Below are 16,669 nucleotides of genomic sequence, written 5' to 3'. Positions count from 1 at the left end.
TCTTTCCCTCCCAATTTTCTATTTTCTAAGGGTTTGGGGTTTTTTTATTGGCTGAGAAGTAAATTGGGCAGGTTCTGCCACAACAACCTGGAAATCTATTAGCTGGATCTTAGCTGCCAAGGTTTTGAGAGAGCATTTGCAAGTGCAGTATAAACAAGCTAAGGTGGCTTTTGCTAAATGATCAAATTAATGTGAAAGAAGAAAAATTGTTCTCTGTAAATGTTGACAAGCAACAGTGGAATGAGTACAGTTCCTGTCTTTTTGAGCATCTTTTTGAGCAACTTTTAAAACCTGTTCATCCAGGCAGGTACTGCTGAGGTGGTTCACACCTCATCCCTTACAGCCATACCAGCCTTTCCTGTGTGATGGAAAGGTTACACCTAATCTGTGCCACACAGTGAACTTCACCTCAACCTCTGACTAAATTCAGCTGTATCCATTACTGCTGCTGCACAGCTGATCAAAACATCAACAAGGCTCCTCCTCCTGTATGAATTTTTCTGTTAGAACAACATGAATATACAAGTACATCCACTCAATTTCACCCCTCGTTCTGTAATTTTTAATTTTTTTTTTCATTTTTAATCCGAGAATTAGTGATAAAACTATCCGACTACCAACAACTCAGCAAATTAATGGCATCATTAATTGGTACTTTGAAACTAATGAAACAGTTACACAGTATGGATGCTTAATGGTCTTTGATGTGTTTCTTAAAAGTCAATGGATGCCCTGAGAGAACTTCAACTTTCATTGAAAATAAAAGTGTGAAAGTAAAAAAATGAAAAAACTATCAGTAGCAGACATATCTCTTCAGAATAACAAATACATTTTCACTATTTATTCTATTTCATCCTCAAAAAAGAATGTAAATTGTCCAGTATTTATTTAAATAGTAGAGACTGCCATATGTGATGCTGGGAGATTAAGACAAGCACCTAGACAACATGCACTAAAAATTTTTTGAAACAGTAACATTACAAATTGAAGGAAGAGGAACCAACTGCCTAAAGACAAATCTAATTAGATTCCACTGAGAAGTAGATTCTAGATAAGATCAATTATCACCAGATGTCCCATTTTGGAAATAAATGCTGCTTACCTATTTGTGGTCAGAAGCATAACAAAGAGAGAGAGAGAGAGCAGAAAAAACAACTTGTAAATTGTGTGGTATTAGAAAAGAGAGAGTAAATTAGTATCCAATCAAATTTTTTATTTATGGTTTTTTATATTGTTATGCAAAACTGACCACTGAGCCCTGGGTGGATCAGTAAAGATAAGAACAGGTTAAGAAAATAGAGACCCTGGGAATAAAACAATGCTTAAGCAATGATTACAAAATAGAAAAATACACTGAGCTAACCATTTCCCCAACCCATCTGGATAACAATTGCAATTAAGAAAATATTTTCAACTGACAAAAAACTCTTCCTTGCTCTGAAAAATCAAATTAATCATCTAGGAAATTAAGGAGGGCATTCCTAAAAAACCCAAAAAGACTACAATTCACAAGTATTTAATTTCCTGGGAAGTCTCCCTTTTCATCTTTTCTTGATTCTGTTCCAGACATTCAGACTATGAAGGCAGACCTCCTTCTCCAATCAATTAAAAAATGGCTGTGCATACACACATGCACACAAAGAAGGAAAGAATCATGTATCTTAAGCAAACAGCCCCACTTTGGCAAATGTTTTTCATGGGACTATGAAGAGCTGGAAATAAAAGCATCCATGACTTGAACAGAAAACAGCCATTGAAACTAGAATGTACTAATCAGCATGGCTAAAGAAATCCACAGTATTTGAGCACAGAGAGATTGTTAGTGCAATGACTGATATTAATGTCATTTCTGCAGTCTGTTAGACAGAAAGAAATCTTTGTACTTCTAAAAGCCTTTGTTACACTATTAAACAGATATTATTAAATACCACTAAATTATGCACAAACATTTCAGAACAATACATGTATGACCAAAAACATGGCCAGCTTGGAGCAACCTGGTCCAGTGGAAGGTGTTCCTGCCTGTGGCAGGGGGTTTGGAACAAGATGAACTTAAGGTCCCTTCCAACCCAAACCACTCTGTGAAAAATATGCTGCTACATTCTCTGTTAGCTGCCAAGCTAAAACACTGACATTTGCTGCATGAACATTAGGCTGTAGGGTTGTTTGGGTTTTTTTTTTAAATACAGATTGCCTATAAGCCCTAGAACTGTTTATTATCTTACCTTAAATATTCTCTTCCAAAAACAGTGTTGCTAAATCTGTGAAACTCTAAAAATATCTAAATAGTTGAGAAAATCTAAAAAATTCTATCAGAGAACAGAATTAGAAACTGAAGTTCACCTGACATTTTACTAAGTGCCTTCACCTTAGAACTTTTAGGAATCCAGAAGCCAACCAAAAAGCAGAGAAATTTGTGAAAACAAGTTGATCAGTGAAAAGCATGTGCTACAGCAATACATCCTCTCCTATTTGCAATGCAAATACTTGCCACCCTGCCACTACTATCTATCATGGTGAAAGTATAAAAGAACATATCTCTAAAAGCCTTTATCCTGTTATGATTTGGCAGATGGAGAGGAAAAACAACAAAGGATTAAAGGAATTAAAGTACTGATGCTCTAAAAAAGTACATTCCTTTTTCTACTCTTATAAAAAAGTGAAAATTAGAATGGATTGAAATACCAGTAAAATGTATAATCATAAGAGAATAAGGACAATTAATGGGGTCTGAGTCATTTTTTTTCTTTTTTAAATAAATTACTAGATTACCCTTTTTTTTTAGGAAAACAGGAAATGGCAAGTGTAAATATGACAAGGAGAGCACTGAAAAGAGGTCACCAGGGGAGGACTGATGCAGCAGCACTTTGTGAAGTGTCCAAGTGAGAATGGTTTCTGTCTGAGAACAAGAATGGTCTACAAGAAAAGCACAAATGAGAAAGCAGAAAACGTTGTATTTCATGTATGAGGAAGGCAGAGGAGTGAAGAAGGATGTGACTCATGTGGGACTGCAAACAGGACAGAAAGAATAAAAAGGTTCCAATATAAGATGATTTGCACAATTCTAATTATTTAAAGATAGAACAAAAAATGATGGGCTCTTAAAAGTATTTTTAACAGATAAACAAGTTAGGCAGCAGTTCCATATAAGATTTTTGGCAGCTTAAGGGTTTTGCATGTACCTCTGACCACTCCTGCAAGCTCACAAATTGCAGCAGGCTGTGCCCTCATCTCCACTAGAGTCTACAAAATGAAATAATCCTGTTCCTAAGGCAGATCCATAGAGAGTCATGCCAGCACAACTCATGACATTCACTGCCAACTCTGGCCTGAGCACCACAGGAACTCTTTTAAGCTGGAACTACCAAAGAAATGCAACGTGAAACTATGACAGCCAATATGTGGCTGTAACCTGGAGCCTGAGTGCACAGAAGAAAGTTGATGAAACTTGATCAATTATTCAGACCACAAAGAAACCAAACCCCTTCAGAAAACATCTTCAATTAGCTTAAAGGAATTGCCAGCTATAGCACAAGCTGTAATGTGCTCCTTCATCTCCCAGCAAATGCACTTATCCAGTATTATAACTTTGCAACAAATGCAACAGCCTGAAATTTCCATTTTGTGCTAAACAGTCTTTGTGCCTCTCTGCAGTTATTGCCTGGATATCACTAATAGATTTCCTCTCCTCTGGTACCAGTTCTAAAGCTGGAGGTGCAGGAAGGGGTTAGCAAGGAAGGAGACAGGCAGCTATTGGAGTACCAGAGACTCGGGAAGGGAGAAAGAAAAGCTGTGAGGCTTTAGGCCAGCTTCCAGCAAATTTACAGCTTTTCATGGAAAACACATTACAGTTTGTGATCTTGAGAGGGAACTAAATTTAAGTTTAGGAAACTAAAAGGGACTAAATCTGATGGGACAGAGGCTTTGCCTGCTCAATGGAAGAGCAGCAAGAAGGAAAGGTAAAATATAAGAAGGGAAGCTAATCAAAAATGTGTAAAAAGCACTGACAAGCCTGATCATCTATATTTATAGAACTATGCTTTCAAAACTGGTTCACAACAAAAGTGAATCTCACAAGATTTGAGCAAAATAGTTATAAAAGTTTAAATTATTTTAAAAAGCATAAGAAAATAATTAATTGTGATGAACAAAGTTCTAGGAGCTCCAAGACAAAAACATCATTACCCGTGTGCACTAATTTTCATAGAAAATGTTTTTCCTTCTGTTCAGGTGGAACAAGTACAGTACCCTATGTCCCGGCCATCTAAGAGAATACCAATGGACCATGCACATGCTAGAATGGCCACACAGAACTGCTTGCCTCAATTTAAGGAGCTCAACAGAATTTGGTAGGTTCTGTGTGTCACAGAACTTAATCATACTAACTATAAAATCATCAAATTTTAATTTGTCCTATTTCCAGCTCTTGAAGCTGTTGAAAACTCCCACTGTTTTTAGGTTTGATTCTGTGACTTTGTGTGGTGAAGTGCATAACAGTTTGGAGCCCAGATACACTGACCATATGATTTGAAACTTCTATGGATACTCAAAATTTACCAAATTTAATCCTGGCTGTTGAGCCCCTCAGCAGAAAGGTCAGTGTGGATTGGCAGTTCATCTTTATAAAGAATGCAGGTTTAAGACTTCAGAAAGAAAGCTCCTGATTTAGACCTTTCTGAAAAGGGATGGGAAACAGGGATGCACACAAAATATACACAAAATGCACAAAATGCACACAAAATATACACAAAAAATAGTGAAAGGGCCACAAAAAAAATTAAGAAACTGATGCAAATATTATTCTGCCATCAATATTAGTCTGAAATCCTGATCTGGACTGTGTGGCTTTGTGCTCCTCTCTTGTCCATTCCCACCCTCAGCATCCACTCCCCTGAGTGTCCCTCTGGAGCAGAGCAGGTCCTGACCCCCCTTTGCCCCTCATCTGCCAGCACCACGTGCCCCCCACCCAAAACTGACACTGAAACTCAGAGTTCTGTAAAAGGAGGGTCTGAGAACAGGAGAGACTGAAAAATGGGAGATGTTGGGTAAGGACTTCTTGTGTTCTGAAAGAGATAAAGGAATCTGGGGGGAGCTGGGAACAGAGCTGGCTGTGGTCCTCTCCCCTGGGCTGTCCCAGGAAGGGACAAGGGGTGGGCACAGGGCTCCAGGTGTGTCTGTGCTCACACAGAGAGCTCCAGCTGTGTCTGTGCTCACACACAGAGCTCCAGCTGTGTCTGTGCTCACAGAGAGAGCTCCAGCTGTGTCTGTGCTCACACAGAGAGCTCCAGGTGTGTCTGTGCTCACAGACAGAGCTCCAGGTGTGTCTGTGCTCACACAGAGGGCTCCAGGTGTGTCTGTGCTCACACACAGGGCTCCAGGTGTGTCTGTGCTCACACACAGGGCTCCAGGTGTGTCTGTGCTCACACAGAGGGCTCCAGGTGTGTCTGTGCTCACACAGAGGGCTCCAGGTGTGCCTGTGCTCACACAGAGGGCTCCAGGTGCTGTGGACAAAGCCAGAATGAAGGGACACCCTTCAGGCTGCCCTGCACTTGTGTCACCATCACAGAGGGACAGCACCTCACAAAGCCCAGTTAGATGACAGAGGGTTGATTCAAAAGGTCTATCATCATTCAAACTTTAGTGTCAGCTTTTCTGCAGGCTTTAATTACATCCTAATTCCCTTTTTTTTTCTTTTTTTTGGTTGGGGTACATCAGGACGACAAAGAATTCAAATGCTACATTCACCAGTGCTGATCAACAGATTTAAAGACTTTTAAGAATACTTCTTTACTGATCAGATGATAATGACACATTTCACTCCCTTCTAACCATTACAGTGGCATTTTAAATACCAGTTTGGCCCATGATACAATGAAGAATGTTGCAAGATTTCAAATAAGATCTATATGGATTCCAGGAAGACACAGAAAAGAGACTGTCCTGACATGAACATCCAAGTAAATGAAATTTAATGCTTGTCTCTTGTACTAAGTATATTAGGCACAAAACACTGACCCATCTACACTTCAGTACCATCCTAATCCCTTTTCAAGCAAAAACACCAAAGCAAAACAAAACAAAAAAGCCCACAAATGTTGGTGTTATTTATGCATATGAAAAAGTAAGATCATTTTCTCAGTATAACTAGATGAAAGTATCTTCTTTAAGTTGGAAGTTGGTAGCTGGAAATTGCAGAGGCACAAAAAGACCTTACTACACTAGGGGAAAATGTGAAGAAAAATACAAAAAAGGACTTAACAACTAGTTTCAAATCATCTTGAACATTAGGTAGGCATTAGCTGGGAACATTAATTCAGTATAGCCAAATAATCAGTAACAATCAAAACTCTGGCCAGAAATCATCATAAAAGAAAAAAAAAAGCCTTATTAATACACTGTCTGTCCACACATTTTTAAAACTGCTTATAACTCTGGTAACCCATCTCAAAAATAATATTACAGCAACCAATTATATTACAATTATGAAAAAACTTTTGGAAAGGATAAGACTAAGCTGACTTCTGATTGGAAAGTAAGGGATTGGTGATATCACTAAGAGAAAGTAGAGAGAAAGACTGATAGTATTTCTCAGGATAAATATTAGCAGGTATGAAATGAAACTATACAGAAAGTACAATTATGTGGTGGTTTCTTTCCACACTAATTAAACTGCAGAATATGAAAGTCAAGTGATATCAGGCATGCCAAAAGTACAAGTTCACGTAAGTTTTAGCAATTCCATATTTATTTCTATTAATTAAAGATCTTTATTCTATATGGCCCTATTTCTTGTCTAGTGAAAGACTGGTATTTTACAACTCCTTTTCTCCTCTAAATCTTCTCAACTGCAAGGAATGCAGATCTTTCTTAGCACAGACATAACTTAATAATTTCCCATCTCAAAGTTTTTATGTTTAAAACATAAATATTAAGCCATTTTTCATTATTTCAATTCATTCTATGCTAAATATTTTTTTACATGCCATTTTCTTTCTAGTACATAAATATGAAATGAGGACATTTCATAAAAGTCAGCATCGCTCTACAGACATTTACTGTCCAGATTTTATCTAATTTCTTTTTCAAAGAAACACAGCCAGCATTATTTTGGTTTCTTTATAGACTTTGAAGATCCTAGAACCATTTTTAAAATCATTTTAGAATATTACAATTCATAAAAAAAGGCTGCATGGAATTCCAAAATATTTAATGGTTTTTCATTTTCTCTAAGCAAAAAGCAGAGGACCTATTTCCTATACATGCCTCATTAGCACATTCTCAGATCTAGCTTGGTGTTTGGGATTTTTCTTGAGTTCTCTTTAAGGCACAGAGGTAGATCTCAAATCAGATCAAAGCCTATAAATCCAAAAGTTAACATTAAATTGTACTGCATAAGAATAGCAATCCAGCTGCCATTAATTCTGCTTTAAAAACAGCTGTGGTGGAACAATTTAAGCTAGTGAGCAAACAGAATTCTAAAGGAAAGAGAAAAAAACATGTAATTATACAACAAAAAGACAAATATGGGAACCACAAAGCTTTGCCAACATTGTCTCTGCGTCTAAAATATCTGCTTTGCAGTTAGTTCACCAACCAGTTACCAACAGTAAAAAACTGCAATTCTTGGATCTGAAGCAAATTACAGATTTTCACCACCAAAAAAAAATTCATTTTTAACTTGGACAGCCTATCTTTTTCAGTAACACTTGCTTTGGAAACAAAGACAACTCTAAAGTAGTTACAGTTAAACTTCTGAACAGAACAGAGGAATAAAAACAGTTGCCCAGGAACTAGATTAGCAGGGAAAGATGCCTTAGTGAACCCCATAGTACAGCTTGCCTATCTTCTCTCTTCTACATTTTTACAATATTTTCAGAAGTTGAAATGTTGAAGGTTACCAAGCAGTTGATATATCTTATATATATATATCAATCTACTTTAAGAAAACCCACACATCTGCAATACTATTGTCCAGTGAGTCTCATGAAATAAGATTTTCGATTTTGTCTTCTTCTAAGATCTACAAATAGGATCCAACTACAAATTCACACTTTTCATCAGCACAAACAATAATGTGATCGAGACAGAAGTATAACAAGTGCAAAACAGTAAAGGATTTCTAAAAGCCAATAGCCAAAATTTTAAGCTTTTTAATTACATTTCAATAAATTTGTCATATTCACTTGGAATAAACCTAGGACCCAAATGCTAATTATCAGGCTCAGGCTGTAAAGCCTCTTTTGATCTTCAATGTTATACTCACTGCCATACTATTAAAACAGACTTTCTTTTTTTAAAAAGAGAATGGTGAGAGGTCAATGCCTAGGATTCTGTCCTTATGGAGGGAGAACTCAAATACTAAACTGACTGTTAAAAAGCTTTCCAGTGGAAAAGGGAGTATTTTCCCAGTAAAACTTAATTTAAAACAGTAATGGGTAGACATATTTTTGGCCAGGCACTAGCCTGAAAACAGAGAGTGAGGGTTGAACAAAATCAAACATATTTATATTAATTTAGTCTAGAGGGAAAGGAATGCTTCCCTGCTCAGCAATTTCTCAAGTCCCCTGCCAATTCTAACATCCCCTGATGTTTTCAGATTGCTTATGGTGCTTTTCATTTGTGTCACCCAAAAACCATGCACAGGAGCAAGTAGGTAAGTGACTGGAACTTAGTGGGATGCTACAGAAGGTGCAAAGAGGAATGCAACAGCAAAGGCAGGACAGTGCAGCTGGAATTGCAAACAAAAAAGCAGGAGTTATTCCATTCCCACTGAAACTACAACCAGGCTGCTCATGTTGGTCTCACAGACCTCACCAGAGTATACCCAACCCCTACCCAGCATCAATCTTAGAGCAACTTAGAAGCTCATTGCCACCAGAAATCTTCCTCAGTTGATCTCAATTTAAAAGACACCTTGCCTTCCATGATTTGCCTTTTCAGTAAACTTCAACAATATCATCAGGCCTCTTCCTGCTTGTTTTCATCCGAGACCTACAGAAGACATGGATGCCACCAAAAAATTCTCATTAGAATATTGATGGTCTCATTTCTTCAATAGAAATTCTCCTTGTCTCCTTTCTTCAATAGAAATCTGTTCATGAGACACTTTCAAGAAACACCAGAAATGTGAAGTTCAGTACAGGGAGCAATATAAGAGGGGCACAGAGCCAGAGATATCTTCTGGTAGGTCTCAGTCAAAAGAGGTGGACTAGAACCAAAATCTCCCTGGTTTAGTTCTCCTCTTGCCATGCACAGAAACCTTTTAAAAAGGTTTTAGAAAAAAATGAAATATACAGCAATTGTGAAAGTGTGTGTTCAGTAATCTGGGGATAATTCATAATTACAGCATTTTAAAGAAAACAGGAAACCTCATGCTGTCCACTAACAACAAAATTAGGCATTTTAAACTATTTTCTACTATTCACATTTATATTGAATTTTAAAATGCCTTATAGCAGCATAAAGAAAATTAATTAAAAGTGGGTTTGCCAATTATCACAAAATTAATCACAATTCTGGTCTGTGAGCTGAAAACATCATCATTAAAGGGAAAACAAAGCTCAAAAAATGTGCTTACTTGCTTGTAACAGAGGTCTGAAATGCCATATCTATTCCTACTCACAAGAAGCACTTCCCAGGCTCTGTTCTGAAAGTGCAATTTTAAATAGATATGTTCACTTACACTTTCTCACATCTGCTCTTGCGTGCTGTACAATCCACAAATGTTTTGTAAGTGCAGCCATAAAATCTGGAAGCAGTTTATGCCCATCTTACCCCCCACTAGCACTGTACAGTACAGCATATTTTTCAGAATTACACACTGTGATCATCACTGTTTATCTGCACAGCAGCTCTGCTAGAGCAGAATTGCATCCAGGAGCTCATGTGTGATGAAAATTCCAAGGAAGACAGTGTTTCATATGGAATCAGAGTCCATCACAAGAATCTCTACCTCTGGCAACCTTTTCTCCCTCTAGTGACTTCTACATTCCCACCCATAGGATGTTTTACCTTTGGTATTGATGTAAGAGACAAAAGCAATTTAAGCACTGTTCTGCCAAATGAAGACTTAGACTCAGCACCAGGTTGTAAAAATATGAATGTAATCCTATGTGGCCTCTTTATACACTTTATTCTGTGACTGGAATAAAGTCTGACCAAGCTGCGTAAAATAAGTCCTAACCACTTAAAAAGGCCACAGGAAGCTGAGAACATGTAATTTTCTAGAACACAGGAGCTAACCCACCTGAATAATGGTTTGGAATGGGCAGTTTTACCTCATCCCTTCACACAAAATAATAAAGTCTGAATTTCTCTCTTATGAAAATGAACTAGGGCTCTAAACTGCAAATACAGATTTTCTCTATTTCTGCAGTACCTGAAGTACAGAAGTGTGATCATAATGACATCCTCTGATTATTTACATGAAAGATTTAAGATGAGAACATTGTACAGCTTCATCTCTGTGAATTACTCCAAATAATCTTTATGAGCTTTTCTCATCAGTTTCAACAGCCTTCAATAATACTGAAAAATAAAATTAAAATGCAAAAGAGGGTCTGTAACTTTAATGAAGAGATTAAATGCTAAAGCCATGTAGGAACATTTTAAATGTGTCTTGCAAACAAATTTGTCATTAATCAAAGAACAGAATGCCTATTTTATTATCAGATAGACTTAAAAGGGAAGACTGACATACTTAGTGTTGGTTTATGATGATCTGAATGATACAGTAGGTGAAATATTATTACTCTTTAGCCACATGTAGAGCATCTTTCATCTCAAAGTGTAAAATTTTCTCTGAGATTTTAATTAGTATAATCTTGACTTCCATGAAATAGTATTTCTGAAAAATATCTAATCCACATTACTGTAATGGATGACACTGCAGACACAAACTCATTACACAGACCCAGAAGGAATTCCAGCAGCATCCAATGCAGCACTTGGGACCAATATCCACCATGCACCTGCACCAGGTGCTGCACATAAAGAGGCCTTTTCCTTGGCCCATCAGCAAAGACTTCAGGGCAGCAGATAGAACTGAGTCTTAAGTGGTTTGGGTGGGCAGTGTTTACAAATTTAGTGTTTCTGTTTGGCTTTTGAAAGTGTGAATCACCTTGTATTTAAGAACACTTGAAATTTAATTTTATTGTGGCTCTAGAAAACATCGCTGCCTGTAGCAGTGTTTACCTTAACAACACACTAGTGTATAACTATTATACATTATAGTTTATTTCTTTTTATTTTCAGCACAAAAAGCATACAATAGAATGTACACAAAAGTTGCTTGCTTTTCAGTCCAGGAAAAGCAATAAAAAATATTTTCTCTTTCCACACCAAACCCAAAATGCACTTAAGTTCTGCAACCTAATCCCCAGAAAGGTTTTGTTTCTAACAGTATGAAACAACCAATAAACTTCTACTGTCATCCACTTGATCAGCAGTTGTATATTTTTAAGCTGAGGAAAAAAATCAGGTGAGGAAAAAAACAGATTTTTTTTTCACAACAGATTTGGATAGCATAATGGACATCTGAAACAATAATACAAGCAATACACAAAACTTTCACATACAATCTTTTTTATGCTTTTTGTGCTGAAAATAAAAACAAACAAACTAGTAGATATAATAGTTATACACTGGTGTATTGTTAAGGTGAACACTAAGCCTGGAATGACAAAGCTTCCTGAAGGCTAATTTGGAGTATAAGATTCTGTCTTTCCCTGGAGTCAGCAAACATTTCAGATACAAAACTGCTACTGATCCTTTCAGTATCAGAACAATGGCCTCCACTTTACCAGAATTCCAGTTATCAACAACAGACTCCCCTGAGATTAGCTCCCTCAACAGCAAAACGTGTGTGTCACAAAGGGTATGTAATCATCCTGAACACTCTTCCCACACCTTGTTTTGTTTTTTAAGTCTCCTCATTTTGTCTAATAGTAGACAAAACAAGAAGAAACGGTAATTTGGAATAAAATTTGAATTACAGGCTTGCAGGCAGAATGTTAGACTTGACCTGCCACTACCAGTTTTTTATGTTGGTTTTTAATGCTACTTGTATTGAGATGTTTGCTGGAGTGAAGTTTGTAATAAAACAGTCTTATTCAGTTAACAGTGTATAATCCAGGTTTTTGACTAATGATTAGACTACGTCTCTATAAAAATAGATGGCACTAAAATAACAACATTTGCAAGCCAGCTTTCTACAAAAAGGAACCAGACTAAAGATGCAGACTTTTTCCATTCTTTTGCAGCTGAAGGTCAGAAGAAACTGAAGTTGCTAAAATGTCATGCCTCCTTTTCATTTCAGTGCCACTGAGACATTTGGAAACAATGAAGAGACAAGAAGAGAAGTGAGAAAGCACTAACAGACAACACTTCCAGCAGAAGTACAATTCCAGAGCTGCACTCAATTAAAGAGGAATATGAAACGCCTCTGCAGACGAGAGCAGCATGTATTATTTTCTTCACCTGAAATTTTGTAAATTATATAATGCACCTTTAGATTTTAATATGCAAATACTACTGTGTAAAAGTACCATAGGCAGATGGGTTTGGGTGTGGGGGTTTTTGAAACTGTTAAGAACCAACACCAGCATATTCTTACCTTTTTATCTTCTTTAGATTTCCTGATACTGTGCGGAGGGCCAAATTTGTTCTGAATGCAGAACATCTTCTTGGACCATTCACTTTTGTGAGATTTTAGCTGTGGCTGACCAAAGCTGCCATCGACTCTGTATCTGTCAGCTGGAATCTTACTCATTGGGGGGGGAAGGGTGCCACAGTTCACACTGGACCAGCCATCTGTGGAGTCGGTGTACGACTCCTGGTCGCTGGCATTGCCATGCTGCCACTCCTGCAAAACGTGCACAGGCAGCCACCTCTGATTGCCCAGGCCTGCAGCGTTTTTCTTGGATGGGGGTACTGAATTTCGGGAGGAAACCAATGGAACTTCAATACGAGCAGAAGGGCTCAAGTGTTTGCTTACGTTTTGGGACTTATCATTCTGAATTACCTCTAAAGGGATGTTTCCCTCCTGCTCATGACAGAAGCCATTCCAATGGGAAGCAGGCTGATTTTGTCCCCTTCCTACTGGATTCTCCCATATGCTGCTAGGAATGTGTTTACTTGGATTGGTCCCTAAATCAACCACCAGAACTCTATTATTCTTTTCTTCTTGGTTGAAATTTCCAATCCCACTGTCACTGTTACTGCTGGTACTATTATTCTGATGAGCATCTGCATCACCATCGAGGAAAGCCCTCGCACGCATTCCCTCAATCAGCTCCCCCATATCCCTGTACAGGACAGAAATAAACTGCAGGACAGGGAGAGATGATGTTGGAAACTCCAGACAGCCATTTGTATCTGGATCCGCTGTACATTCCAGTCCAAAACGTCTTGCTATTCCCTGGTGAATTTTATGATGAAATAATTCAGGATCCACCATAAAAACATGGCAAGATGTCCTCAGGACCCCTTCATCTTCCTGAGCCAAGCTTGCATCATCATTTGTCTGCATTGTAACTAGTCCAAAGAATCGTCTATCATCCGGGCAAACAGCACTGAATGCCAGTTTCTCTGCAGGATATTCTGCCACAACACCTGACTTGTCACTGCAGAGCTGAATACAGTCATGCATTATCTTCATCATCACCAGGGAATGGATTTTCTGCTCTGCCCGCAGACGTCTCATGCACCCACGAATGGCCTGCAAACTCTCTGTTTCCAAATTTGCAGTTGTTGAAGGAAGTTCAATGGAGCCTAAGTAACCTACAATCATGGCAACATTCAAAATGCTTGCATCTAACCCAAAGTCTTCTGCACTCTCTAGTCCAATTCTAAAAACTGAATCATCATTCAGAACTTTGGCTATTTCTTCCTTTGACAGTAGGTTTGGATTGCTTACACTTTCATTGCCAACTTCAAATTTCATAGCAGCAGAAACTGGAAATGATCTTTGTTTTGGTGCAGAATTATCTGAGTTACCAGCACAAAGAGCAGGATTCTCAAAGATCATGTTGAAAATTCCACCAGACTGCATTTCTTCGACAACTTTCTCTGCTCTGTTTATACCCAGAGCTTTAGAGTCAGGTTTGGGTTTCAGCCACCCCTTCCCATCATAAAATCCAACTTCTTCATCGCTTGAACATGAATCCATATGACTCATCCCTTCAGCAATGACCATGTGCAGGACTCCAGAACATTTCCCTATAAGTTTCACTACATCTTCATGCGAGGCTTTTTTCACATTGATTTCATTAACTGCAAATATCTGATCTCCTGCTTTAAGTCCAACATAATCTGCAGGGCTTCCTTTCATCACACCACTAAGAACACAAGGGGCTTGTCCAGAAAGGGTAAAGCCATAACCTGCTCTTCCTCGAGCAACTTCCACGCTTCTTATCCGTGGAGGAGCGTGCATGTTGAGCCGACGTTTGACCGTCTCTCCTGGTCTGTACATTTTGGATTTTTTTTTTTTCCTAAAATAGGAAAACTTTTATTTAGTCCAGTTTTTTGTCATGTTTCAAGAGTATCACTCCATCTGATGAAGATCTAAAGAAAGAAGGAAAGAAAGGAAGGACATTTTAATTCTCATCATATTTCAGGTTTTTTAGCACCAAGTATTCCTTTTACTGTTGAGAAAAAATTGCTAGTGACCTCTACCAAAAAGTATTGCCAGAGAATTAACAAAACACTCAGAACAGTTTGAAAAGAACGGGTACCACGGTGTTCATTTTAGTGATAAGAAAGGAGTTGCAAATGTAAATAAAGTGGCTGTCCAAGATGACAACATGACAGAATGGCAAAGAACAGGATCCAAGTCTTCTGATGTACAGTCAGTGTTTTTTATACTAAGCATGTTATGTCTTCCCCAACTCCCCCCATTGCTTATTATTCAATTTCCTTCTGGCTTACTGAGCCATTATACTACCACTGCATTTTACAGCATAGAGAAAATCCTTATTTAGGCTCATACATCCTTTCCCAGCAAAACAAAAATGAGAGCTCATGCTCATCTACTCAGCTATACCTCACCCCCTTTACACAGTGTACAGAAACAGGTACCACATGTATCATGTAAAAGAGATTAATTACCCCTAGAGTTGCCTGTATCTCCTACTGACTGTAAAGGCAGCTTAAAATAAGTATCTCAGACTTCAACTTCCTTACATATATTTCACTTACATATGCAATGACAAGTGGGCATTCAGTCATGTATGAGACCAAAGGGATTCAATTTCAGATTTACTGTTACACCCATCAATTAATCTACTCAAAACAATTTGTCAGATAGCAAACACTGTAAAAATGCATTTCAGACCATCATTCCAACATTCATGTGTTTTAGTTTAGCTTAAACATACCAAAAAAAAAGAAAAAAAAGGAGTGAAAAAGACATATGCTGCCAGTATTAATCTAGACATGACTTTGCAATTAACATATAACAGCTTTGAATGAACAGCAAGAAGTAGAATATTTCACTACATTTTAGTGTCAGCACTGAAGTCTGGATGTCTTGTTCTAAACATACTTGGGCTAATTCCATTGTTTTAGAGAAGTTCCCCCCACTAAGCAGGTTCAAATGCATGAAAATGACAAATACAAATAAAAGAAATGACAACTTGTTCAACTTTTGAAACTATCCCCTTGTTGCACTATATGAACCCTCACTTCCAAGGTCTGGAGAATGACTGACAGAAAAACCCATGGGACTACAGCTACATAAAATTGCAATAAACTCCATCTGAGCAAGTGAGAGCTAATCTGACAATAATTAGTCTGAGTTGGTCCACAGGCTTATTCTTTACTCAGTCACATTGTAACATTTAAACTGTATTTAAACTGTATAAGGTACTTGAAAGCAAGTATCTTGCATATGTGGGCAAAATGCAGGCAACATTTTAGATAAATACATTCACATAAAGATATAAATATACTTACAGACAGAGACAACACATTTCTTTATCATATCTAAAGTGATAAACTAGTGGTGTCCCACTCACTACTTGCATGGCCAAAAATGACCAAGAAATCCTACTGACATGGCTCTCAGCTACAGAAACAATTAAAAAACCCACACTGAGAATGTGATTAAATCCACAGAACACTACTTTCACAGTATTCCTGCCTGGCTTAGAACAAACAAGGCAGTTACTTCAGAAGTTTTACCAATTAAGAAACAAACCAAAACTAAAATACAATTTAGAATAATAGTCTTGATTACTTATCTACATATGGGCTCCTTGATTATCAAATTTAAGAAACCACTGCTCTTTCTCAAATATTCTCCTAGATACTCAACTGAAGGATGTAATTCCCACAAAACCCTTCCAAACCCAAAATAGGACAGATTTCAAGATACCAGAAGAGATCCAGGTGGCCTTACTTTTTGGGGTTTAGTTTTTGGGGGATATTTTTTAACAAAGGGACATCAGGTTTTTATGTCTCCATGGTGCAGCTGTGACAATTCAGTGTAGAATGATTTTAGCAAATTGTTTTAATATAGCAATTATCCAGCTTCATTAACAATACATTTCCTATAATTTGAGACAAAAAAAAACCCCTTGTCTTTAAGAAATAATGAAACTTCACACTTAACCTTTAAATGGAAATCATAACATAAGAAGTGTTTTGCAAACATTTAACCAAACTTAACTCT

General features: G+C 37.6%; 1 protein-coding gene across 1 annotated transcript in view; it reads right to left on the bottom strand.

The window, feature by feature from the left end:
• RGS12 (regulator of G protein signaling 12) overlaps nt 1–14,558 on the bottom strand; it is a 79,381-nt gene extending 64,823 nt beyond the window's left edge. The window contains exon 1 of the mRNA XM_005424734.2: nt 12,614–14,558. Coding sequence (XP_005424791.2) covers nt 12,614–14,470 — 1,857 coding nt within the window. The 5' untranslated portion in view covers nt 14,471–14,558. The remainder of the gene's footprint in view (nt 1–12,613) is intronic.
• Nucleotides 14,559–16,669: the final 2,111 nt, after the last annotated feature.

This window comes from Geospiza fortis, unplaced genomic scaffold (genome assembly GCF_000277835.1).
Source record: "Geospiza fortis unplaced genomic scaffold, GeoFor_1.0 scaffold147, whole genome shotgun sequence".
Taxonomy (NCBI): Eukaryota; Metazoa; Chordata; class Aves; order Passeriformes; family Thraupidae; genus Geospiza; species Geospiza fortis.
The sequence above is the reverse complement of the archived record's forward strand: the minus strand, read 5'-3'. Positions and strand labels throughout refer to the sequence as shown.